At 44.4% G+C, this 24,106-nt stretch overlaps 2 protein-coding genes across 13 annotated transcripts in view; one reads left to right on the top strand and one right to left on the bottom strand.

Moving 5' to 3' along the window:
* The window catches only part of LOC102456979 (tropomyosin alpha-1 chain), a 97,500-nt gene that overhangs the window by 10,995 nt on the left and 62,399 nt on the right, over positions 1-24,106 (bottom strand). The window lies entirely within an intron of this gene.
* The window catches only part of RAB8A (RAB8A, member RAS oncogene family), a 53,634-nt gene that overhangs the window by 2,995 nt on the left and 26,533 nt on the right, over positions 1-24,106 (top strand). For 9 of the 10 annotated variants that reach the window (XR_012896722.1, XR_012896721.1, XR_012896724.1 and 6 more), the window contains exons 2-7: positions 8,208-8,268; positions 11,093-11,153; positions 12,151-12,228; positions 14,567-14,656; positions 19,597-19,662; positions 20,335-20,385. Coding sequence is in view for 6 of the 10 variants with exons in the window: in XM_075903110.1 (XP_075759225.1) it covers positions 8,208-8,268; positions 11,093-11,153; positions 12,151-12,228; positions 14,567-14,656; positions 19,597-19,662; positions 20,335-20,385 (407 nt within the window). In the remaining 4 variants the exon portion in view is untranslated. Of the gene's footprint in view, positions 1-8,207; positions 8,269-11,092; positions 11,154-12,150; positions 12,229-14,566; positions 14,657-19,596; positions 19,663-20,334; positions 20,386-21,343; positions 22,960-24,106 lie in introns of those variants that run through there. The other variant, XM_075903114.1, reaches the window with a different exon arrangement.

The raw sequence follows: 24,106 nt of genomic DNA, 5'->3' as shown, positions 1-24,106 counted from the left end.
TAGAGCAGAGCGGCGGAACGCGCGGCCAGCTGACAGCCCAGACGCGTCTGGGCTGTCAGCTGGCCGCGTGCTCCGCTCTGCTTCCCCCCCCTCCCCATGGTTTGCAGACCAGGGGGAGGGGGAGCAGAGCGGAGCAGAGCAGAGTGGCAGAACGCGCGGCCAGCTGACAGCCCAGACGCATCTGGGCTGTCAGCTGGCCGCGTGCTCCGCTCTGCTCCCCCTCCCCCTGGTCTGCAGACCAGGGGGAGGGGGAGCAGAGCGGAGCAGAGCAGAGCAGAGCGGCAGAACGCGCGGCCAGCTGACAGCCCAGACGCGTCTGGGCTGTCAGCTGGCCGCGCGTTCCGCCGCCGCTTTGCTTCCTCTCCCTGGTCTGCTCGAGACCAGGGAGAGGAAGTGCCCCGTTCGTAACTGCGGATCCGACATAAGTCGGATCCGCGTAACTCGGGGACTGTCTGTAGGTTAAATCAGCTACATTATTACAACCCTAGTGGGGACTGCTGTTATGCAAGTAGCCAAAGCAATCAACACCATTCTGAAAGGGAGGGTAGTGACTCTGGGAAACATGGATACCACCGTGGAGGGCATAGCCATGATTGGGTTCCCTAGCTCCAGTGGGGCAATAGACAGAATGCACGTTCCCATCTTGGGTCCCCGACCTATATAAACTGCAATGCATGTGCTGGAGCCACTGGTGGTTTAACAAGGGCCGTTTCAGTGTCTACAGGGGATAGTTGGGAAAGGTGCGCATGGCACACACATCTTTAGGAACTCCTGCCTCTTCAGAAAGCTGCAGGCTAGAACTCTTCCCAGATGAGAAAATGGGAATCGAAGAGGTGAAAGTGCCAATAGTGATCCTGGGGGACCCAGCCAAACCCTTGCTCCTGTGGCTCATGCTGCCGTACAGGGGCAGCCTAGAAAGCAGTAAACAATAGATTAAGTACAGGCTGAGCAAATGCAGAATGATGCTTTTGGGAGTTTAAAGGGAAGGGTTAGGAGTCTACTGGCTAGGTTAGACCTCAGTGAACACATTTCCTTTGTGGTGGCAGCCTGCTATGTGTGCCATAATATTAGTGAGAGCAATCGAGAAAGCGATCTGGGAGGAATGGGGGCTGAGGCAGAGTGCCTCCCCAGAGATTTTTGAGAAGCCAGACACCAGGGCGATAAGGATAGCATAGCACTGGGCTTTGAAAGAAAGTTTTAGGAATGGCCAGTTTTGAAAAGTCATGCACGTTCCTCTCAACAAAGTGCCTCTGCATTCAGTGTGTTTGCTTGTAATCCCCCACCCCATCCCTGCAGTTCAAGCAATAAAGAGACTCTTGTTCAGAAATCATGCACTTTTATTTAGGGAAAACAGCAGGGACAGAAAAGGAGTCTGTGGTGGGACCTGGAGGGGGAGAATTAGAAATGCAAAGGAGGACAACCTTTGGCTTTGTGGTGCTTCCCTGAAGGTTGATTGTGAGGCTGCCCTTGTGTTCCAATCCCTTCTCCCTCCTCCGCCCCCATGTGCCAGGACTCCCAGTGGCGGAGGCTACAGATCTGGGTGAAGAGGGAAGGTTGATCTTCACTGTATGCGGGGGTCCTCTCCAGCACGCTTCCATGAGCTCCATCACAGCCGTCAGGGAGGGAAAGCCATAGTCCTGGTGCTTCGCTTGCAGTTCCCTGTATGTTCTCCTTTTCTGGCTCTCTGCTCACATCTCCAGTAGTGTATTCCTCTGCTCTGTTTGCTCCTTAAACATGTCTTCCCTTGTCCATTTTCGCCTGCAGATTTGTGCAAGCTGGACAGCTGCTGGAGCTGGGGGAGTACATAGCAAGCTCCCTGTTCCCGCTGTAACGAATCTCAGAGAGAGATAGGGAGCTGTTGTGGATAGAAACCTGGGCCTTATGCTGCTAAGCTTTGTGCTGCAATCACACCAGACCACCAGCTGTCTTGGTTATGGGAAGGTGTCCGACCATTGAGGGATGCAATAACTCTTAGTGCAGAACTGCAGCGGGGGTAGCACCTGGGACTGAGCTAAGCTGCTGGCCAACCCGCTAAAAAATGTACTGGCAGAGCCGTGAGGGGCAGGAGACGCATGTAGCCAGTAGCATTAACTGATAACCATCCTCTTATCAATTAATCGTTTAACTGGCTACACCAATATAGGCTGCCCCTGACTTGCGACGCAATCGGTTCCGGGAATAGCATTGTGAGTTGGGGGCGTCATAACTTGAGCCCACATTTACAACCGGCGGCGTACACCATTGTAAATGCGGGGCCGAGGATGTAAGTTGGGGGATTGTGGTCCCTTCCACACTTATGGAAAAGGTTGTAGGTGTGGGGGGGTCATAAATTGGGCCGTCGTAAAGCAGGGGCCTCCTGTACATCCCTAGCCCCCACCCCGCAGGGCTCCCAGATCGGCACTTGGGCTGGCTGCTGGCTCCTAGGCCTGTGTGGGGGTTGGGGCTGCCCCCAGCACCTGGCTCCCAGCCCCTGCTGGAGCAGCCCCAGTACACAGTGGGGCCCCCTGCAGTCCCCATCAATAACTGATTACCCTTTCACATCCTGACTCCCCAGAAACCTTGTGAGAAGGATCTGAGAGTTTCATGGAGGTCTGCAGGGAGGATTCCCACTCCATCTACAGACACGTTTAATGAACTATTTTAGGCCCCTGTGCCGTGTAGGCACAGAGTGCATCACACCCAATTGCCTTAACCCTCTTCTAGCAAGGAAAAAAAATGTGAACTCACCAGATGTACTTTCCCCGGGATCAGTGCCTGACTCTGAAGCTATGTCTACACTTGCGGCTTCTTGCACAAGTAATATGCAAATGAGGCTAAGTGTGGAATATCACCGAGCCTCATTTGCATACCTAATGAGCCATCATTTTTTTTCAGAAGAGGCTCTTGTGCAAGGAGCGTCTACACTGCCCCTTCTTGCGCGAGAAAAACCCTCTTGCGCAATGCTGTTCTTCCTGAAAAGTAATAGGTGTAACGGTATTGTGCAAGAGGGTTTTTCTTGCGCAAGAAGGGGCAGTGTAGACGCTCCTTCTTGCGCAAGAGCCTCTTCTGAAAAAATGGTGGCTCATTAGGTATGCAAATGAGGCTCGGCGTTATTACATGCTTAGCCTCATTTGCATATTACTTGGGCAAGAAGCCGGGAGTGTAGCCATAGCCTGAGATGTCCTGAGAGGAGGAGGATTGTCTGCAAGATTATACAAAGTTTGTGGCTCTCGCCATTCATCAGATGGCTACCCTCCTTCATCTATAACTGTGCTGACCTCCACACTGCTGCCCTGAATGCCTTCAGAGGATTCCGCAGTCTGGTTTAGGAAGATGCTCAGGTTCCCCCCCGCCCCTTGGATCCACATGGTCATAGAAGTGGCACTGATGCATTGGACTGTCCATTTGCCTCTTTTGTCTTGTGGTAGAACTGCCTCAGCTCTTTTATTTTAACATGGCATGGCTGGACATCCCTGAGGTATCCTTTCTCCACCATGCACTTTGTGATCTTCACATAGATTTTGGTTTTTCTCTTGCTGATTCAAAGCTCCGAAAGAATGGATTCTTCTACCCATGCCTCAGTGAGGTCCAAGATGTCTTCATGCTCCATGTTGGTGCTCTTCTTCGCCTCTGGGAGCTAGAACTCATGGCCAAGTGTGCTCGTAACACTCGCCACATGGGCACTGAAACTCAGACTTTCCTGAGACTTTCTACTGCTCTCCAGGAGACAGACTTAATTGTGTGAACTCACTGTTTAGGTAGAATTTAGCCAAATAAGGTCAAATTTCTAAACTCCTAGTGTAGACCAGGCCTAATCATAGAATACTAGGACTGGAAGGGACCTTGGGAGGTCATGGAGTCCAGTCCCCTGACCCATGGCAGGACCAAATACTGTCCTGACTATCCTTGATAGACATTTATTTAACCTATTCTTAAATATCTCCAGAGATGGGGATTCCACAACCTCCCTGGGCAGTTTATTACAGTGTTTGACTACCCTGACAGTTAGGAAGTTTTTCCTAATGTCCAACCTAAACCTCCCTTGCTGCAGTTTAAGCCCACTGCTTCTTGTTCTATCCTCAGAGGCCAAGATGAACACGTTTTCTCCCTCCTCCTTATGACACCCTTTTAGATACCTGAAAATGGCTATCATGTTCTCCCTCAGTCTTCTCTTTTCTCAACTAAAACCCAGTTCTTTCAGCCTTCCTTCATAGGTCATGTTCTCTAAATCTTGAATCATTCTTGTTGCTCTTCCCTGGACCCTCTCCAATTTCTCCATCTTTCTTGAAATGCGGTGCCCAGAACAGGACACAATACTCCAACTGAGGCCTAACCAGCGCAGAGTGGAGCGGAAGATTGACTTCTTGTGTCTTGCTCACAACACACCTGTTAATGCATCCCAGAATCATGTTTGCTTTTTTTTGCAACAGCATCACACTGCTGACTTATATTCAGCTTGTGGTCCACTATAACCCCTAGATCCCTTTCTGCCATACTTCTTCCTAGACAGTCGCTTCCCATTCTGTATGTGTGAAACTGATTGTTCCTTCCTAAGTGGTGCACTTTGCATTTGTCTTCATTAAACTTTATCCTGTTTACATCTGACCATTTCTTCAATTTGTCGATCATTTTGAATTATGACCCTAACCTCCAGAGCAGTCGCAACCCCTCCCCACTTGTTATCATCTGCAAACTTAATAAGTGTACTTTTTATGCCAATATCTAAATCGTTGATGAAGTTATTGAATAGAGCCGGTCCCAAAGCAGACCTCTGCGGAATCCCACTAGTTATATCTTTCCAGCAGGATTGAGAACCATTAATAACTACTCTCTGAGTACGGTTATCCAGCCAGTTATGCACCCACCTTATAGTAGCCCCATCTAAGTTGTACTTGCCTAGTTTATTGATAAGAATATCATGCAAGACCGTATCAAACACCTTACTAAAGTCTAGGTATACCACATCTACTGCTTCTCACTTATCTACAAGACTCATTATCCTATCATAGAAAGCTATCAGATTGGTTTGACACTATTTGTTCTTTACAAATCCATGCTGTCTGTTCCCTAGCACCTTCCAAGTGTTTACAGATAATTTCCTTAATTACTTGCTCCATTATCTTCCCTGGCACAGAAGTTAAACTAATGGGTCTGTAGTTTGCTGGGTTATTTCCCTTTTTATAAATGGGCACTATATTTGCCCTTTTCCAGTATTCTGGAATCTCTCCTGTCTCCCATGATTTTCCAAAGATGATAGCTAGAGGCTCAGGTACCTCCTCTATCAGCTCCTGGAGTATTTTAGGATGCATTTAATCAGGCCTTGGTGACTTGCAGGCATCTAACTTTTCTAGGTGATTTTTAACTTGTTCTTTTTTTATTTTATCTTCTAAACCTATCACCTTCCCACCAGCATTCACTATACAGGCAGTCCCCGACTTACACGGATCCGACTTATGTCGGATCCGCAGTTACGAACGGGGCTGCCCCAGAGTACACGGACTGCGGGACCTCGCGGTCCTGCTGCCAGTGTACTCTGGGGCTTTCTCTGCGTCTCCCTGGTCTGCAGACCAGGAAGACGCAGAGCAAAGCCACGGAGGGGCTCGGGCAGCGGGGCAGCCCCCTGAATCCCCCCCCCCCGGGCTTCCCTGGGCTGCTCCGCTGATGGCTTCCCCGAGGCTTTGCAAAACCGAGGGGGGGGGCTCGGGCAGCGGGGCACCCCAGGCGTGCCTGGGCTGCTCCGCTGCCAGCTTCGCCGAGGCTTTGCAAAGCGGCGGGGGGGCTCGGGCAGCGGGGCACCCCAGGCATGCCTGGGCTGCTCCGCTGCCGGCTTCCCCGCGGCTTTGCAAAGCCACGGGGGGGAGGGGAGGGGCTCGGGCAGCGGGGCACCCCAGGCGCGCCTGGGCTGCTCCGCTGCCAGCTTCGCCGAGGCTTTGCAAAGCGGCGGGGGGGCTCGGGCAGCGGGGCACCCCAGGCGCACCTGGGCTGCTCTGTGCCGGCTTCCCCGAGGCTTTGCAAAGCCGCGGGGGAAGCCGGCAGCAGGACAGCCCAGACGCCCCACGGCTGTCCCGCTGCCGGCGTCCTCAGAGGCTTTGCTCCCCGTCTCCCTGGTCTGCTGGTCTCCAGCAGACCAGGGAGACTGGGAGCAAAGTCGCGGAGGACCCAGGTGGCGGGACCGCGGTGCGTCTCGGTCCGCCGCCCGTGTCTTCCTGGTCTGCTGGGGTGGGGGGGGCGCAGCTAGTACGCCCCCTCTCCCCCAGCAGACTAGGCTTTTCTCTGGACGCCTGTGGCAGAGCAGCTGGGGTGCTGCCGGTTGGTCCCCCAAGCAAGCTATTCCACTGCGTCGGAAAGATAGAAAATATGGAAAAAGACCACCTTGGCTTAACCACGAGATCTTGCATGATCTAAAAATAAAAAAGGAGCCCTATACAAAATGGAAAGTAGGACAAATTACAAAGGATGAATATAGGCAAACAACACAGGAATGCAGGGGCAAGATAGAAAGGCAAAGGCACAAAATGAGCTCAAACTAGCTACGGGAATAAAGGGAAACAAGAAGACTTTTTATAAATACATTAGAAGCAAGAGGAAGACCAAGGACAGGGTAGGCTCACTGGTCAGTAAGGAGAAAGAAACAGTAGCAGGAAACTTGAGAAATGGCAGAGATGCTTAATGACTTCTTTGTTTCGGTCTTCACCAAACAGTCTGAAGGAATGCCTAATACAGGCAGTCCCCGGGTTACGTACAAGATAGGGACTGTAGGTTTGTTCGTAAGTTGAATCTGTATGTAAGTCGGAACTGGCGACCAGATTCAGCCGCTGCTGAAACTGACCGCTAGTTCTGACTTACATACAGAATCAACTTAAGAACCCCAAGTGTCCCCAAGTCAGCTGCTGCTGAAACTGATCAGCAGCTGATTCCAGGAAGCCCGGGGAAGAGCAACTCTGCCTCAGGTTTCCTGTAGTCAGCGCTGGTCAGTTTCAGCAGCGGCTAAATCAGGACGCCTGGGGCAGAGCAGCTGGGGTGCTGCTGGGTTGCTCCAGGAGCGCCGCTCCTCGGCACTACTGGACCGACCCAGCAGCACCCCATCTGCTCTGCCCCAGGTGTCCTGATTCAGCCGCTGCTGAAACTGACCACCAGCGGCTGAATCAGGACGCCTGGGGCAGAGCAGCTGGGGTGCTGCCGGGTTGGTCCAGTAGTGCCCAGAGTGGCGCTGCGGGACCAACCGGCAGTGCCCCAGCTGCTCTGCCCCAGGGTCCACAACAAAAGCCTGGTCTGCTGGGGGGGGCACACTAGCTGCGCCCCCCCCCCCAGCAGACCAGGGACACAGGGAGCAAAGCGGCAGCGGCGGGTGCTTCGCCTCTGAGGCTTTGCTCTGGCGCCGGACCGCTTTGCTCCTGGTGCCCCTGGTTTGCTGGAGACGGTCCCCAGCAGACCAGGGGCACCGGGAGCAGCTTTTCTCGCCCCGGAGCTCGAGGTGGCTGACCGCTGCCTGTGAGCTCTGGGGCGAGAAAGCCCTGTTCGTAAGTGCGGATCCGACATAAGTCGGATCCGCGTACGTCGGGGACTGCCTGTATTGCACTTTGATACTTAATTTTTCTTTTTGCATAGCAGTTGAGTTTCATACCTTAGAAAATGAGTGGGGAGGGCAATGTGACCTTAACTAATGATGGTATATAAACAAACATCTGTAGAATTACATATGGACTTGAAAAATAAACCGTTGCCCTGAAATCTGATTTTATTTTCTAGTCATAATAAGACTTTTAAGAAGTGTTTTATTATTACAGATGCAAGTCTTTGACATGGTGTCTTAATAAGAAAAGACTACTCTGCTGCGAAAATGAATTCTCTAATAGTCTACTAAAGTTGAGAAAAGAGAAATGTAATTAGATGATACTTCTAGCAAGCTCATGTGACATAATGCTGTATTGACCTGGATACTGCTTTTTGAAGTTACATTGAACTGTACATTCTGGTTCTGCTGTAGCGACTGTACTGAAAGGGTTGTTATTTATTGAAACGAATGTCTGCTGGTTTAGGAGTAGGTCTGTTATCAACAAGACATTTGTGAATGTTTTTAAGAATGCCATGGTCATTCAGAATTCACATCCTATCTAATCAATTAACAAAATGGAATAGGTGCCTTCTTATGGAAAATTAAAGGGAAAAAAGTGTTAACTTGGTTTTTACTGGAAATCTTAATGAATGTAGATTCTTTTCCCCCCCAGGTATTGACTTTAAGATTAGAACCATAGAGCTAGATGGCAAGAGAATTAAACTGCAGATATGGTAAGCATTTTCTTTTAAAGCTATATGACTTAAGGTCAGATGTTTTGACATGAACTAATACCTCCTAATGTCTTCACCGTTAACATTTTGAGTGGTGATACTGACATAGGGTTTTTGCCCTAATTCTACTTGTTGAGATCATAGTATCTGAGTTTATTTAAGATGGAGTTTATGGAAAATAGATCCTGCCAAACTAACTTGATATCTTTTTTCGGAGATTACAAGTTTTGTAGATAATGGTAATAAATTGCTGTCATATATCTAGACTTCTGTGAGCCATTTGAATTGGTACTACATGAGATTTTGATTTAAAAAAATTAAGAAAAATATAAAATTGACATGGCATCCATTAAATGGATTAAATGCTGGTTAATTGATGTAAATGGGGGAAATGGTCAAGAGAGAGTGTTTCCACGAGAAACAGTGGAGTCTTGTATGGATAACACAAGAACTAGGGGTCAGCAAATGAAATTAATAGATAAGGGGCTTAAAACAAAAGGAAGTACTACTTCACACAATGCACAGTCAATCTGCGGAACTGTTTGTCAGAGGATGTTGTAAAGGCCAGGAAGAACAGGGCTCAATAAAGAACTGGATAAGTTTATATGGAGACTAGGTCCATCAATGGCTGTTAGCCACCGTTCTCTTAAGTGTCCGTAGCCTCTGTTTGCCAGAATCCAGGAATAGAAAACAGAGGACAGATCGCTTACCTGTTGAGTTCATTCCCTCTGAAGCACCTGGCATAGGTCCCTGTTAAGACAGGGTGCTGGGTTAGATGGACTATTAACCTGACCCAGCATGGCCATTCTCAGGGCTCGACAAACCACTGAATCTACTCGCCTATGGCGAGTACGTTTCAGCCGGTTGCTCCATGCACCCCATTCACCGGCACTTCGTGCATGCGCAGTGCTGATCTGGCACAGTTCTTGCCAGGGTTTGTCAAGTCCTGGCCATTCTTATGGCTCAATTCTTAGCCCTATCCTATTTAACGTTCTTATCAGTGATCTGAGGAAAACATAAACACTGAAAGATTGTTGATGACAAATAATAGGAGTGTGATAAATAACAATTCAGAGACACTTGGTAAACTGCATGCAGGCAAATAATAGTATTTTAATATGGCTACATATAAATATAGATATCTAGGAATAAAAAATGCATACCAGACTCTCTAGGGACGCATAGACTGAAAAAGGTTTGGAAATTGTGGTGAATAACTACAGGCTTTCAGTGTGATGCTGTGGCCAAAAGATCTAATACCTAATCCCGTCTTGAAATGTATATGTAAAAAATCATAGAGTTGGAAGGACTACAAGGCTCATCTAGTCCAACCCCCTTTCCAAGCTTGATGCAGGATTTCTTAGGTCTAAACCATCCGAGACAGATGGCTATCCAGCCTCCTTTGGAAAAGTTTCCTGAGACAATTTGTTGCATTGTCTTACTGGCCTTAACAGTTAGGAAGTTTTTCTTGTAATTTGATCTAAATCTGCTGTGATTTGAACCCATTGCCTCTGGAGAAAAGATAGCAACTTTTCTCCATCTTTTTATGGCAGCCTTTCAAGTACCTGAAGATCATGCAGATTCCCCCCCTTAATCTCGTCTTTTGCAAACTAAACATTTCAGTCTTTGCTCATATGCCTTGCATTCCATCTCTTTAATCATCTTTGGTGCTTGCCTCTGGATCCTTTCTATTTTTTCCGCCTCCTTTCAAATACATTGGTGACCAAAATTGGACACAATACTCCAGCTGAGGTTTAATCAACACTAAGTAAAATGGTACTATTGCATCATATGACTTGTATGCTATTCTGCTGCTATTGCAACCTAAAGTTGCATTTGCTTTTTCTGCAACAACATACATTTCTGGCTCACATTGAGATTGTGATCTGCCATGGCTTTCAGATCCTTTTCAGCCATGCTAGTTTCCCCAATTCCATATTTGTGCTTATATTTTTTCTTAAGGATCAATGGACAGTCTCAGTATTTGGAGCTTTATCTTCTATAGGCACAAGTTATTCCCCCATTCCATCCCAATTTTTCATACTTGCTGTTTGGTCACTCTTCTGTCTCAAGGAGATCTATTTAGCTTGCGAGAAGGTTAATGGGTGAGTTGATTAATCTGTCTACTTGAGGAGCTAACATTGGGCTCTTCACTACTGCAAAAGAAGGTATAAACAAGCCGATGCCTGGAAGTTGAAGCTAGACGAATGGAAATAAGCTGTAAGTTTTTAACAGAGTAATTAACCATTGGCACAATTTACCACAAAGGTTGCGATGGAGTCTCCATCATTGTTTTAAACTCAAGGTTGGATATTTTTCCGAAAGATCTGCTTTAGAAATTATTTTGAGGAAGTTCCTTGGCCTGTGATATTCAGGAGGTTGGACTGTATTAGGGTTTTTCAAACTTCATTGCACCATGGTTCCCTTTCTGACAACAAAAATTACTACATGTTGCTGGGCAGAAGGAGGACTAAAGTCTGAACCCATCCAAGCCCTGCCATTCCTGGTGGGGAAGCCAGAGCCAAAGCTTGAGTCCCACTGCCATGAGTGGATGGCCTGTAATCTGAGCCCCACTTTGGCCCTGGGCAGTGTAATCCAGTCCTGGTGACCCCATTAATCTGCTTTTGAATCCATTCTTTTGAGAACTGTGGCACTAGATCATAATAGTTCCTTCTGGCTTTGCAGTCTATGAAAATAAAGCTGTAGATTTGTTGGTTTTTAAAAAGTCACTGTAAAACTTAATGGAATTCTCTCTAATGACCTTAATTTCAGAATGTATTCAAGTAGTTTGCATGCACTAATTGGATGTGCTTAATTATTTTAGGGACACAGCTGGGCAGGAACGGTTTAGAACAATCACAACTGCATATTACAGAGGAGCAATGGTAGGCATGATGTAACTGAAATTTTTTAGTTTTAAATCTGTTTATAATGTTCTGCAGAAAGTGAAACCATTCCAGTTTTACTGTGAAGCATAATCATTTCTAAACTCTAATGAACTTCAGAACTTGAACTCCGCTTGGCAAGATATTTGGTAAGACCTGTGCTCCCATCTCTAAGTTCAAATTACACTGCAGCAGCAACAGCTGTTGTGGGAGTCCAGTATGACTTGCTAATTTAAAAAAAAAAATGCATGTGCATGTTGGAGGCAGATAAACAAATAACATGTGTGGTTTGCTAAGACATAGGTTACAGTATATCTCAAAGATTCTGGTATTCTACAGATATGCAATACATTTAATCCAAGTTAAATACTGGTTGTGCCTCCCTTAACTGGGACTCTTTGGTCCGGCAATATCCATGGTCCAGTGCAACCATGAATATTCCTGGACAGCAGAGCCCAGTAACAGGGAGGAGTGCAATATCGGGGGTTGACTCACCCCCCGGTGGGGTAAGACACATGGCATGGCTGGCAGTTGTGGTCCCAGCGGTGGCTCTGGAGCTCCAGGCCCAAACCCAGCCGTGGAGCCAAGAGGCTGCAGAGCTCCGGCCCTGGCAGCCGTGGAGCTGGCAGCAGTTAGAAAGCCCCAGGAGACTGGGGCAGCAGTGGGGCCAGGCTGGAGCCCTAGTTCGGGGGGCAGCATGGGCCATGAGGAAAGGGACCTCCTCTAATCCGGAAAATCGGGTGCTGGGCAAGGGAGGTCCAACCTGTAGTTAAAAAACTGTTTGGCTTTTTGATTCCTTTCAGCAGTTGCTTCCATGTGCAAGTGGCTTCATATTATAAGTTGATGTGGAGTTTGGGAGTTTTAATGATTTTTTTTTTTAATGTAAGCCTTTCAGAATTTTTTTTTCTTCTTGCTTGGCATCTCTGTAATGATTATAGAATCAGTTGTCAGATAAAATTAAGTTGTCTTTGTTTTTTGTTTGTTTGTTAATCTTTAGGGCATAATGTTGGTATATGACATAACCAATGAGAAATCTTTCGAAAACATTCGGAATTGGGTCAGGAATATTGAAGAGGTAATTTCCCATTTTATTTACAAAAATCTTGAGTATTAAAAATACTATCCTGATGCAAATAATGAAAATCAAAATGGTATAGAACTGTTATATTTGCCACTAAGTTGTGTGAAATTTTTTTTAATGTGGATTGGAGATGCATTGTTCGTTTGAAGCTCCAGACTGGTAATATCTTCGGAAATTTATTAATCAGTAGCAATTCAGTATGCCCAAATGTAAGAGCAGACTTCACGAACTGTAGTCTTTTCTGGCGACAGAGGCATGTAGATTAGGCTACCCGGCATAGGAAAATGAAGCGGCGATATAAATAATCGCCATTTCATTTACATTTAAATGGCTGCCGTGCTGTGCCGATCAACTGTTTGTCGGCTCAGCGCGCTAGTCTGGACACTCCGCGGTCAACATCAAAGGCATTAAGTGACACCCTTTGTGAGCATTAAGTGACACCAATAAATTGCAGGTACAAGATATTGTCCAATTTGGAGTCTTAACTCCCTGGAAAGTGTTCGGCATGAAAGCTGCCAATGCTTTAACAGTTACTTAATCTTGTAGGTGACTCTCTGCATATATTGAACAATTGTAGAGGTAACTCAGTGCTTAGTGTTCAGAGGTTATTTGTTCTTACAATGTGCAGTCATGACGCTTTTCTCTGGAATCACCACCAAGGTTCCCACTAAGCTGTGTGGCTGTACAGCCACCTGGTAAGCATGACGCAGGGACTCAAGGAGCTGTCGTGGCAGCCCTACTGGGGTCGGATTAAGAAAGGGCCTTTAGAGGCACAGAGCCCTTAGCCTAGGGGCCCTGAGCAGCAACTCATAAAGTCCCTGTGTTCTGGGACAGGCCTTCCTGAAGCTGCGTCTGAGTGCCAGGAAGCTCTGTCTCCACAGCTCTCATTGGCCAGGGATCACAGCCAGTGGGTGCTGCAGGAGGCAGTGGCTACAGGTGAGCACAGGGCAACATAGTGCCACCTCTTCCCCTCCACCACTAAATAAGAGCTGCCCCAGCCCCAAGCTTGCTCCAGCATCCTAACTTCCTCCAAGACCCCACGGCCCAACCCTGAGTCTTCTCCTACACCCTAATTGCTATCCAGATACCACACTCCAGCCCCAACCTCCTCCCCTGAGCCCCTTCCCACACTCTGAACCCCTCAGCTCCACCCAACAGATTGTCCATATGCAAAATGAATTTTGTTATGTGCACCAATATGGAGGTTATGTGTTGCACATCATCACCATATTGGTGTATATAACACAATTTGTTTTACATGGGAACATAACATATTAGAGGAGATACTGATCTCTACAAACTGGAAGATAACACAATCTTAGGTCTCTGTCTATAAACTTTGTTGATATTAAAAAAAACAATGAAGGGTAGAGAGAAGTTGAGAGAGAAACTTGAATGTGTATTTTATAATGGAAAGTAAAGTACTGTAGAACATGTTCAGCTCCGTTACCACATTACTTTGTCCTACAAGTAGTATTGAACTTCTCTTCTCTTGACTCCCATTGTCATAACAAAGCGAAGTTTCTGTGTCAACTGAACTGCATCCTTTATATTTTTACTCCACTCTGAGCATGCCTAGCAAGGATGAGGTGGTAGGGCCTCTTGTTTAACCCCTGCATTGCCGATGTAGGGTTGATTGTATCCCATCACAGGTATACAAGACAAGATACAGAAAGCACCATAATTATCTGAGATAAGTGTGAAGCAACAGTGTGGATAACTTTCTGTAAGGTTAATAGACAACTGAAAGTTAATACAGCCTCTCTCCGACTTACGAACCAGTTACGGACCAAGTAAATGGTCGTAACTCGGTTTCTTCATAAGTCAGACCCCATTGAGTTACATATGACCGCTGTTTGTAAGCGTGGATTACGTTCGTAACTCGGGGTCCGCCATTTACGACCGTTTCGGTCGTAAGTCGACCGTTTACAACTCGGGGACCGACCGGCTATATTTTCTAAGTAAAAGACCAGTTTCCTTTTTTTGTGGGTCACTTGGCATCTGAGGGGCAGTGAAACTTTTGCTGTTCATCAAATAGATTATACACTAATAAGCATTGCGGTTCTGAATGGTAGCATTGGATTTTATGGTATGGTAAACTATTTTTCCTGTAATTAATGAAAATTCACTGCCTTGGTTGCACTATAGCTTTGGGAGAATGGGCGAAAGAGAAGAGTGTGAGGTAAGTTGTATGTTCCTGGCATGCAGTCAGAACTCAGTGCATAGTATAATCCCTTGTAAGAGATAATATTAGAAGTAAACTTAGCAAGCATGAAGCCAACAAATGTTCTGCAAAGAATTTATCTTAACTTTGTGCCCGTTTCCATCTTAGCATGCATCCCCAGATGTTGAAAAGATGATTCTTGGAAACAAATGTGATGTGAATGACAAAAGACAAGTTTCAAGAGAGCAAGGAGAGAAGGTGAGTCTCAGAACCTGCCCCCACTCCACTCTTTGCATAGACACTGGTCTGTTCTGATTGAATCCCATGTTCTTCTAAGCCCCTTTGGTCTGGGCAATGTAATTATGGAGGAGGGGCCCCCACCGCCCATAAAACCTCTGTGTTCTAGGCCAGCCCTTCCTGGTGGTGGCGGGGGGAGTGGCTCTGCAAACTGCCATTCCTCTACCCCTCCTCCCCCTAAGCCACATCAGAGACAGCTTTCCCATGTGCCCAATGCTCTCATAGATTCATAGACTTTAAGGTCAGAAGGGACCATTATGATCATCTAGTCTGACCACCTGCACAGTGCAGGCCACAGAATCTCAACCACCCCTCTTAGAATAATCCTCTCACCTATATCTCCGATATTGAAGCCTTCAAATACTTTGAAGGTCCCAAGATGCAGAGAGTCCTCCAGCTGTGATCTGTGCCCCATGCTACAGAGGAAGGCGAAAAACCTCCAGGGTCTCTGCCAATCTACCCTGGAGGAAAATTCCTTCCCGACCCCAAATATGGCGATCAGCTAAACCCTGAGCATGTGGGCAAGACTCACCAGCCAGACCCAGAAATTCTCTATAGTAACTCCTATCATCCCTCCATTGACATATTTCCCACTGAAAATGAACGGTCAATTAGTTACCAAGATCATATTCTCTCATCAACCCATCTCCTTATCATAGAATCATAGAACTGGAAGAGATCTCAGAAGGTCATCAAGTCCAGCCCCCTGCTCTAGGCAGGACCAATCCCATCTAAATCAACCCGGCCAGGGCTTTGTCAAGCCGAGACTTAAACACCTCTAGGGATGGAGACTCCACTACTTCCCTAGGTAACCCATTCCAATGCTTCACCACCCTCCTAGTGAAATAGTTTTTCCTAATATCCAACCTGGACCTCTCCCACCACAACTTGAGACCATTGCTCCTTGTTCTGCCATCTGTCACTACTGAGAACAGCCTCTCTCCATCCTCTTTGGAACCTCCCTTCAGGAAGTTGAAGGCTGCTATCAAATCCCCCCTCACTCTTCACTTCTGCAGACTAAACAGACCCAACTCCCTCAGCCTCTCCTCATAAGTCATAAGCTCCAGCCCCCTAATCATTTTGGTTGCCCTCCGCTGGACCCTCTCCAATGCGTCCGCATCTTTTTTGTAGTGGGAGGCCCAGAACTGGATACGATACTCCATATGTGGCCTTACCAACGCCGAATAAAGGGGAATAATGACATCTCTTGATCTGCTGGCAATGCTCCTCTTAATGCAACCTAATATGCCATTAGCCTTCTTGGCTACAAGGGCACACTGTTGACTCATATCCAGCTTCTCATCCACTGTAACCCCCAGGTCCTTTTCTGCAGAACTACTACTTAACTGGTTGGTCCCCAGCTTGTAACTATGCTTGGGATTCTTCCGTCCCAAGTGCAGGACTCTGCACCTGTCCTTGTTGAACCTCATCAGATTTCTTGCAGCCCAATCCTCCAATTTGTCTAAGTCACTCTGGATCCTATCTCTGCCCTCCAGCGTATCTACCTCTCCCCCTAGCTTAGTGTCATCCGCAAACTTGCTGAGCGTGCACTCCATCCCCTCATCCAGGTCATTAATAAAGATATTGAACAAAACCGGTCCTAGAACCGAACCTTGGGGTACTCCACTAGAAACTGACCGCCATCCTGACATCGAGCCGTTGATCACTACCTGCTGGGCCCGGCCTTCTAGTCATCTTTCTATCCATCTTACCTTCCATTTATCCAATCCACATTCCTTAACTTGCTGGCAAGGATACTGTGGGAGACGGTATCAAAAGCCTTGCTAAAGTCAAGGTATATCACATCCACTGACTTTCCCATGTCCACCAAGCCAGTTACCTCATCATAGAAGCTAATCAGATTGGTCAGGCATGACTTGCCCTTTGTGAATCCACGCTGACTATTCCTAATCACTTTCCTCTCATCCAAGTGTCTCAAAATGGATTCCTTCCTTGCCTGGAGGCTCTGCCTCCACAGCTCTCATTGCTCCTGGAACAATTGTTTCCCAGACCATCTAGCTAGCTTGGAATATCTTCTGATGCAGTTATATATCCAGCAATTGGGGTGTGTCTAGACTACATGGCTCCATCGATGGAGCCATGTAGATGAGGTTACTCGGCAAAGGGAAATGAAGCAGCGATTTAAATAATCGCCGCTTCATTTGCATCAAAATGGCCGCTGCGCTGTGCCAATCAGCCATTTGTCGGCCACAGAACCCTTCGTCTGCAGATCCCCATCTAGACTGCCGCTCTGTGCCAACAAACGGCTGATCGGCACAGCGCAGCGGCCATTTTGATGCAAATGAAGTGGCAATTATTTAAATCACCGCTTCATTTCCCTTTGCCAAGTAAACTCATCTACATGGCTCGGTCGATGGAGCCAGGTAGTCTAGACACACCTTTACAGTCTACACCTACCCTCAATCCCTCTTGTTGGCCATGAAGTTCCTCTGATGAAGTTCCAAATTCAATTGACCTGTTTATTAAAAAAAAACAACCCGTTGTTCCAATAGGAGAGAGGCATTCAGTATTGCTGGTCTTTGATTGTGCTGTCATAGTCTGTCTGCTACATGTTCAGACATGACATGAACACTCTGATCCACTGTTTACAATGCTTAAATGACATTCACAAAACCGAGGTCATAATTTGACACAGACATATCCCCCCAGACTGTCACAGTGAGAACTACATTGTATTATGTATCATTGACCTCTATCACATGAGTTAAAATTTTAACAATTCTGGAATACTTCCGGAAACTTATCAGTTGATGTGTGTTTCACAGGGAGGTTCACCAGATGGGAGAGAAACTCTTCATATTTTAACTGTTTCCCATAACCGATAAGCTCCAGCTTATTCGTTAACCGGTTAAACTCTTACAGCACTATTTAAAAATGTTGTGTTATAATGTAGGAACATACCACAAATTCTCTTCCCTTTTGAAATCCTCTCCTCTTCTTCCCCTTCTGCCCCCCCCCCCCCCCCCGCATGCATACACATGCCATTTTTCAACTATATGAAAGAGGAGAGAGCATCCTATATAATGAAGCCTTAGTCCCCAACTGTTGGGAGAAGAGACTTTAAGTGGGGGTAACAGGCTTTTTTTAGAAAAAGGAAGAAAATGTACATGATTTGGAAGTCCTGCTTTTGCTTGAAGGCCAGTGGAATGGGGCACAATGACACCTAAAGCTGGAAGAGGCAGACCTGCTCATTCCTAATGAAAAACAGTAGAGATCTGTAAAGGTACAGGGATCCACCCGAGCAAAACTGCTTGCAGGCACTTAGATTCCTACAAATAGTAAAACTTCATGCTCATCTTTCTTGTTCTTTTTGTTATGTAGTTTCTTCTCACTTGTTTCTTATCTGATGGGTTCCCCCAGGGGTGCCACCTTGAACTGAGCCCCTCTGGCCCCAGACTTGGCTCCTTCTCACACTGTACTGCTGTGACAAGCTGCAAAGCACTCTAGCCTGCACTTTCCCCTGCATACATACAGGTAGGGGGACACCTTGCTGCAGTTACATGCAGGCTCTCTGACTAGTTCCTGCATAGGAATGCTATAACTAGAACGCCCAGTTCCTCAGGAGTGCACTTCCTCTAGAGTGTAAACCCCAAATTACGCTGTCTTGTCCTGTGCAGCGTAATCTCCTAAAAGTCTCACACAGACCCTGCCAACATGGAGAGGAATATGCAACAGCCTGTTATGATTCCCACGCACTTTTCTCCAACTCATTAGTTTAGAGAAAGCAAAAAAAAGTTTATTAACCACAAAGGTAGATTTAAGTCATTATGAGTGATAACAAATTGATCAAAGCAAATTATCTAGCAAATAAATGCAAACTAAGCTTAATGTACTAAATAAATCAGTAAGAATAGGCAGATTCTCGCCGTAAAATGAGAGAGCAGACTGCGGAGTCTTAAGGGGCAAGCTGCACTTACTTCACTGCTTGGAATCCTCAGGTCTGTCATAAACAGGTTTGAAATCCCTTTAGCCTGGGTACAGTACAACCCCCGATTCAATCATTGTTCTGTCGTCGTTTCCAGGACTCCTTTTGGGTTAGCAGTGAAGAATCATGCCACTCCCTGCCTTGTACAGCTTTCACGTATGGTGGGAAACTTTGTTTCAAAGCTTGGTTCCCAGACCAGTTTGTGGGAAAACACGGATATCCCAAGATGGAATCCAACACCAAGTGACCTGATCATATACCCCTTTAGAGGCATAGCGACCCTCACTTGCAGGCTGTTTGAAGTGTAAAAGGGAGGCTTACCAGGTGGGAAATAAGTTTCTCCTAAGGCCTGTTTTTCCTAATTGCCCATTACCCTGACTTGGTGCTTCCCCCTCCCACTTATCTATACTGAAAGCATCTTGTCTGGTGGCTGGTACCAAGGTGCAGCTGCATTTGAAATGCAGATACATAATCAATATTCATAACTTCATGTACAAAAATGGAACATGCATACAAGTAGGATGATCATATTCAGCAAATCACAACTTTTTCAGTGACCCCTCACATGCACCATATAATAATATCACTGTCTAAAATATGGGATGCAGTGTCTCACTCACTGTCTGTGTAGGTATCTTGTTGGGATTATTGAGTGCTGTGCAAAAATATGCAAATTTTACCTTCAATACAATCTTTTAATTTTCTTTTTAAATAAGACTTCAAGTTAAATCAGTGTAATGTAACTAGCATTTTAATAAAGCCCAGTTTGGTTAAAGAGAAATATTTGTAACTTTTAAAAGATGCTGTGGTATCTGAATTTCAATTTAATACTGTCACTTTGCCAAACTCACTAATCAGTTCTATGGCAGGTCCCGCACAATGAGAATCAATTTTTATTCAGGGCTCTGCCTATAGCCACCTGTGTGATATAATTAATCCTTTATTTTTTGTTCAGCTAGCTATTGGTTTTGGAATTAAATTCATGGAGACCAGTGCAAAAGCAAATATTAACATAGAGAATGTGAGTACCAAAATCTCTCTTTCTCATAATGCAGATGATTTTATTTAAATCACAGTTATTTGCAGTGGGTTTTTAGCTAACTTGGACTGTCTCATCGAAGTGTCTTTGCAAAGGGCACGTTTCTCTATAAAAGTTGTTTAAAATTTTGTATGATCTTATATGGATTTACTGAGTCTCTGCTTATTAAGATGTCTTCTGTCCATCTTGATGAATGGTTTGGTATGAAGCTGTATGAGAGTGAGAGAGAAAGATATCTCACTTTGTCCTTCAAGGATCAGGTGGTGTCTCTTTGTCCTGCTGCAGATTCCTTGGCTGCTGATCGATTGCCTTGAGGTAGTGGCCAACATGAGCTTATATACCTTTCCATGTAGTAATCTGCACTTCAGCTTGTATTAGTTTTCAGTGTTTCTTACACATCAGGTCAATCTGTTATCTAGATCAGTGGGTCCATGTGAGTGATTCTGGTGAGTGAGAGACTGTCTGAACTTGAGTCCTTTTTTAAGCTGTTAAAGGTTTCCGAGTGGTAGGTCACACCTCCTAGCTGAAAATTTAGCATTAATTGGTACCACTTCTTTTTCAATTAAAAAAAGCAGCTTTTTTTTTTTTTTTCAATGAACTTGCATATGTGAAGGTAGCTAATAAAACACAAGTTTTAAATATGCTTTACTTTAGGCATTTTTCACTCTTGCAAGAGATATCAAAGCAAAAATGGACAAGAAATTGGTGAGTAACTTTCACTGATTGTTGTGGGATTTAAAAAATAGTATTAAGTTGACTAGAATATGCGTTGTTTGCAGGCTGTTCCACTTAGACACATTGGTGATGACAAATATTCTCTTCATTTTCTAATCAACTCCCTGGGTGCCGTTTGTATACAGAGGACTAATTCCCATAGCTGAAATCATAATTGAGAGTTTTTAAATAGAAATGTTCTGAAGTCATTGACAACTCCTGCATTGTTCTACTGAAATCTTGGTGGGAATTAAACTGATGAATGAAATTCCTCACTCTTGCATAAGGTTGGTCTGTAGCGGATCCTGTGTACTCCAGACTATTAAGATTTTCTAGTTTATGGGACTAGTTTCTGGGATTTTTATCACTAACTCATGTTTCACCTGGTTTATTTCTAAAAATTTCTTTTTGCAACTGATGAGACTGCTGGGGTATTTTTGGTCTTATTTATTAAACAAACTTAATGAAGAAGCATTGTGCAATCTCTATTGAAACAAATTCTTATATAGGCTTTTGATAACAACCGTGATGCGACATACAGAATTGTGTGCAGATATAACTGTCATATTTAGGTCTTGATAATGACTCCGATATTTTAATGAGACTAACATAAAAGTTGTGGATACTTTCATCTCAGGCATTTGAATCCAGTACAAGTATAAAGAATATGCACAGCTCACAATTGAGCCCCATTTATCAGAATTCACTTTTTATTGATTGTTTTTGGGGGGGGGGGGAGATGGTGATGGTGTGGGGTTTTTTTGAGGGGGGGGAAGGAGTTGGAGGTGAAGGGGTTGGCCTGCTATAGACATTGACCCAAACTCATTGAAGCCAATTGAAAAATTCCTGATGACCTTGGTGGTTTTTGAATCCAGCTCAAAAGTAAAGTAATCTTGCAGTCAATTTAGCTTTTTATATGTATATTTTTAAAAATTCTTTGCATCTTTAGGAGGGCAATAGCCCACAAGGCAGCAACCAGGGAGTCAAAATCACACCAGACCAACAAAAGAAAAGCAGCTTTTTCCGATGTGTTCTTCTGTGAGGGACACTGCCTTATTCTGAGCATTTGCTCAATCGAACTGGACTGTGCCTGTCCTGAGTGAGACTTCCTCTATCTGTGGATTTAACACTTTCAATATGTTGTCACGCTGTGGCCACACCAGAATAAGATTGAGAAACTTATTTTAATAACTGTCAGACTCTTCAGTTTTGGAGATGAAAAAAGTTTAATATTTTTCTGTCATACCTTCTACTTGGCATATGTGTTGTTTAGGGAAGGGATACAGATCGGAAGTGACCTGCAATAGCACCTTTCCTGACCAGCTTTGCTCTCTGGGATGGGGTTTATATCTGTAATGTGTCTAAAGTAGAAAAATTAAGTTATGGTCAAAATAACTCTAAATGACTTTACACTGAAATGCAAACATTAATAAACTAATGGTATCTGTACATAATACACATGCACATAAATGTCTATTGATACATCTAGCACAATCACTTCAAAACAACAAAAATAGACTTGTTTAAACAAGAGTTACTTGTAGCTTTCAAATGGGTAGAAGCTTTCTGCTTATCTGTCCTTTGGCTATCACGGGGAAAAAAAAAATCTCTTGTCTGCACATCACTAGTTCAGTTCCAGCATTCTAGACACCAGTTAAAATGAATTGAAACACAATGCCTCATCAGAAATTAAATATCTATTTTTATAGAGAACCAAAGTGTGCTGTAAATATGATACATTCTTGGAGTTTTGGAGGGAGAAACTTTATTTTTCCCATGTGAGGGATGACCATGCATAATATATTTGTGGATTATCTAGGCATCTTTTAAATTGAGAAATTTATTTTATATTCTTGTGCAAATGATCTGTTGTAGGCTCTGGTTCAAATATATAGACTACTTTATTCAAAAGTCATGATATAGCTGAATAGCACATGGGTCCCATAGATTGTTTTTAATTTCATAGCATAAATTTTCATGTCTTAGGGGCTATTTCTAACTTGTGAAAACAAATGTATTGCATTGCTCCTTTATGAAATTGTACACTCCATATGTTGCCACTTTCTGAAGACTGGCTTTCTTTTTTGACTGAGATTTCTCTTGCTCTTGTGCCATGATTGCTTAGATTTAAGTAGCAGTGAACTGTTTCAACTATTTATGGCAATGCAAATAATGCGGTACAGGAAACTTGTGGTGACCCTTAAAGAAAATATTCTTCTATGTATGTACACTTGATACACACAGACACAACATACTCCAATATATAAAATTTAACAGCCAAGCAATTTTAAGATCTTTTAATGCAGCTTTCACTTTACAGGTTGTAAAACTGATTTTAGTTAGTTAGATTTGAAAAGAAGCCAACAAGTGTATGCTATTTAGAAGCTGCTCTTTCCGTCAGGTAACTGGCATAATGTTAAAAGAGCATATTTGAAGAGAATGAACATATCGGCAATGTCCTACAACTCACTGGAATTGTAACATGTTTTGTTTACATTGACAACTGCACTTAAGGGAAAAATAAATTAAAGCTCATTTTAAAATTAATGAGTCTTTACTCCCGAACTCTGTTTCCTTGAAGTCTGTGTGAATATGTTCCAACCTCTTTTCTTTACAGTAGCTTTCACTAGTGTCAAAGCTTGCATACATTATACAATATTTTAGTAATCAATTCTCCTGCAAGCATGTATGAGCTCAGGCTTTTGGATGGAACTGAATACAAAAAGAAACCAAAACTTCCTTCTCTTGCACTTAGCATGTAACTTTTTAAATGGCTCTTTTTTTGGGGGGGGGGGGCTGTACAGTCAGCTACCCTTTATTTAGTGTTGGAATATTAAACTGAGCTAGTTTTGTTCATGAAGCCATCTGCATGTACCATAAATATTCCAACTAGAATCAAGTGAGGATTTTATAATATGAGGACTTGGCAAGCATGCTGAATGGAAGATTTCTCTAGAGTAAAATAATTTAGTTCATGGCTACATACACAAACGAAAAGTCCTTGGTATTTTTCAGTATAGTTAATACAGAAGTATAGGGTAGACAGTCAGTGCTACAATGGTAGGATAAATAAACATTTTTAAAATGTTACAGGAATACATTTAGCCATTGAGAGTGGTTTAAGGGCAAGAATGGTGGAAAATAGTTTGACGGTCGAGACTTGCTCTCACATACATTTAAATGTGTAGTTTCTGTCTTAAAGCAGTGAATGTAGAATGTTCAGCCTCCATCCTTATACCCTGTGGAAGCTGGGTGTTGCAGTCGGTATAATTCTTTGACTCATAGCTGTAAAATAGTGGGCAGTCCAATATGCTGTGCAGTCTGCAATTACATGGCATCCCATGCTAGAGTTATCTGGCTTGATTTGGGAAGGTGAAGGGGAGTATTCACTTTGAAAGAGAAGATGGAGTTGTAATCTTCACTTTTCATTATTCTAGCTCTTAATGTCCTTTATAATGTAAATTAACTTTTGTATATGAATGTCCCTTGCATATGTTGATGCTTGCATCTGTTTACATATCTACCTTAGAATCAAGAGTTTTCTTTATGACGATTCTATTGTACTTAATTAACAATTGATATTTTTGCTCAAACTCAGGAAGTTGCTGTCACCAGTGTACATCTAAGGTGTATAAACGTGACGTAAAAATTAGATCAGTTTAAGCAAGGCTGATATTCTAACATAAGATAGTAAATGTATAATTAATCTATA

This window comes from Pelodiscus sinensis, chromosome 19 (genome assembly GCF_049634645.1).
Source record: "Pelodiscus sinensis isolate JC-2024 chromosome 19, ASM4963464v1, whole genome shotgun sequence".
In the NCBI taxonomy this organism is placed as follows: domain Eukaryota; kingdom Metazoa; phylum Chordata; order Testudines; family Trionychidae; genus Pelodiscus; species Pelodiscus sinensis.
This window is presented reverse-complemented; position numbering and strand designations above follow the sequence as displayed.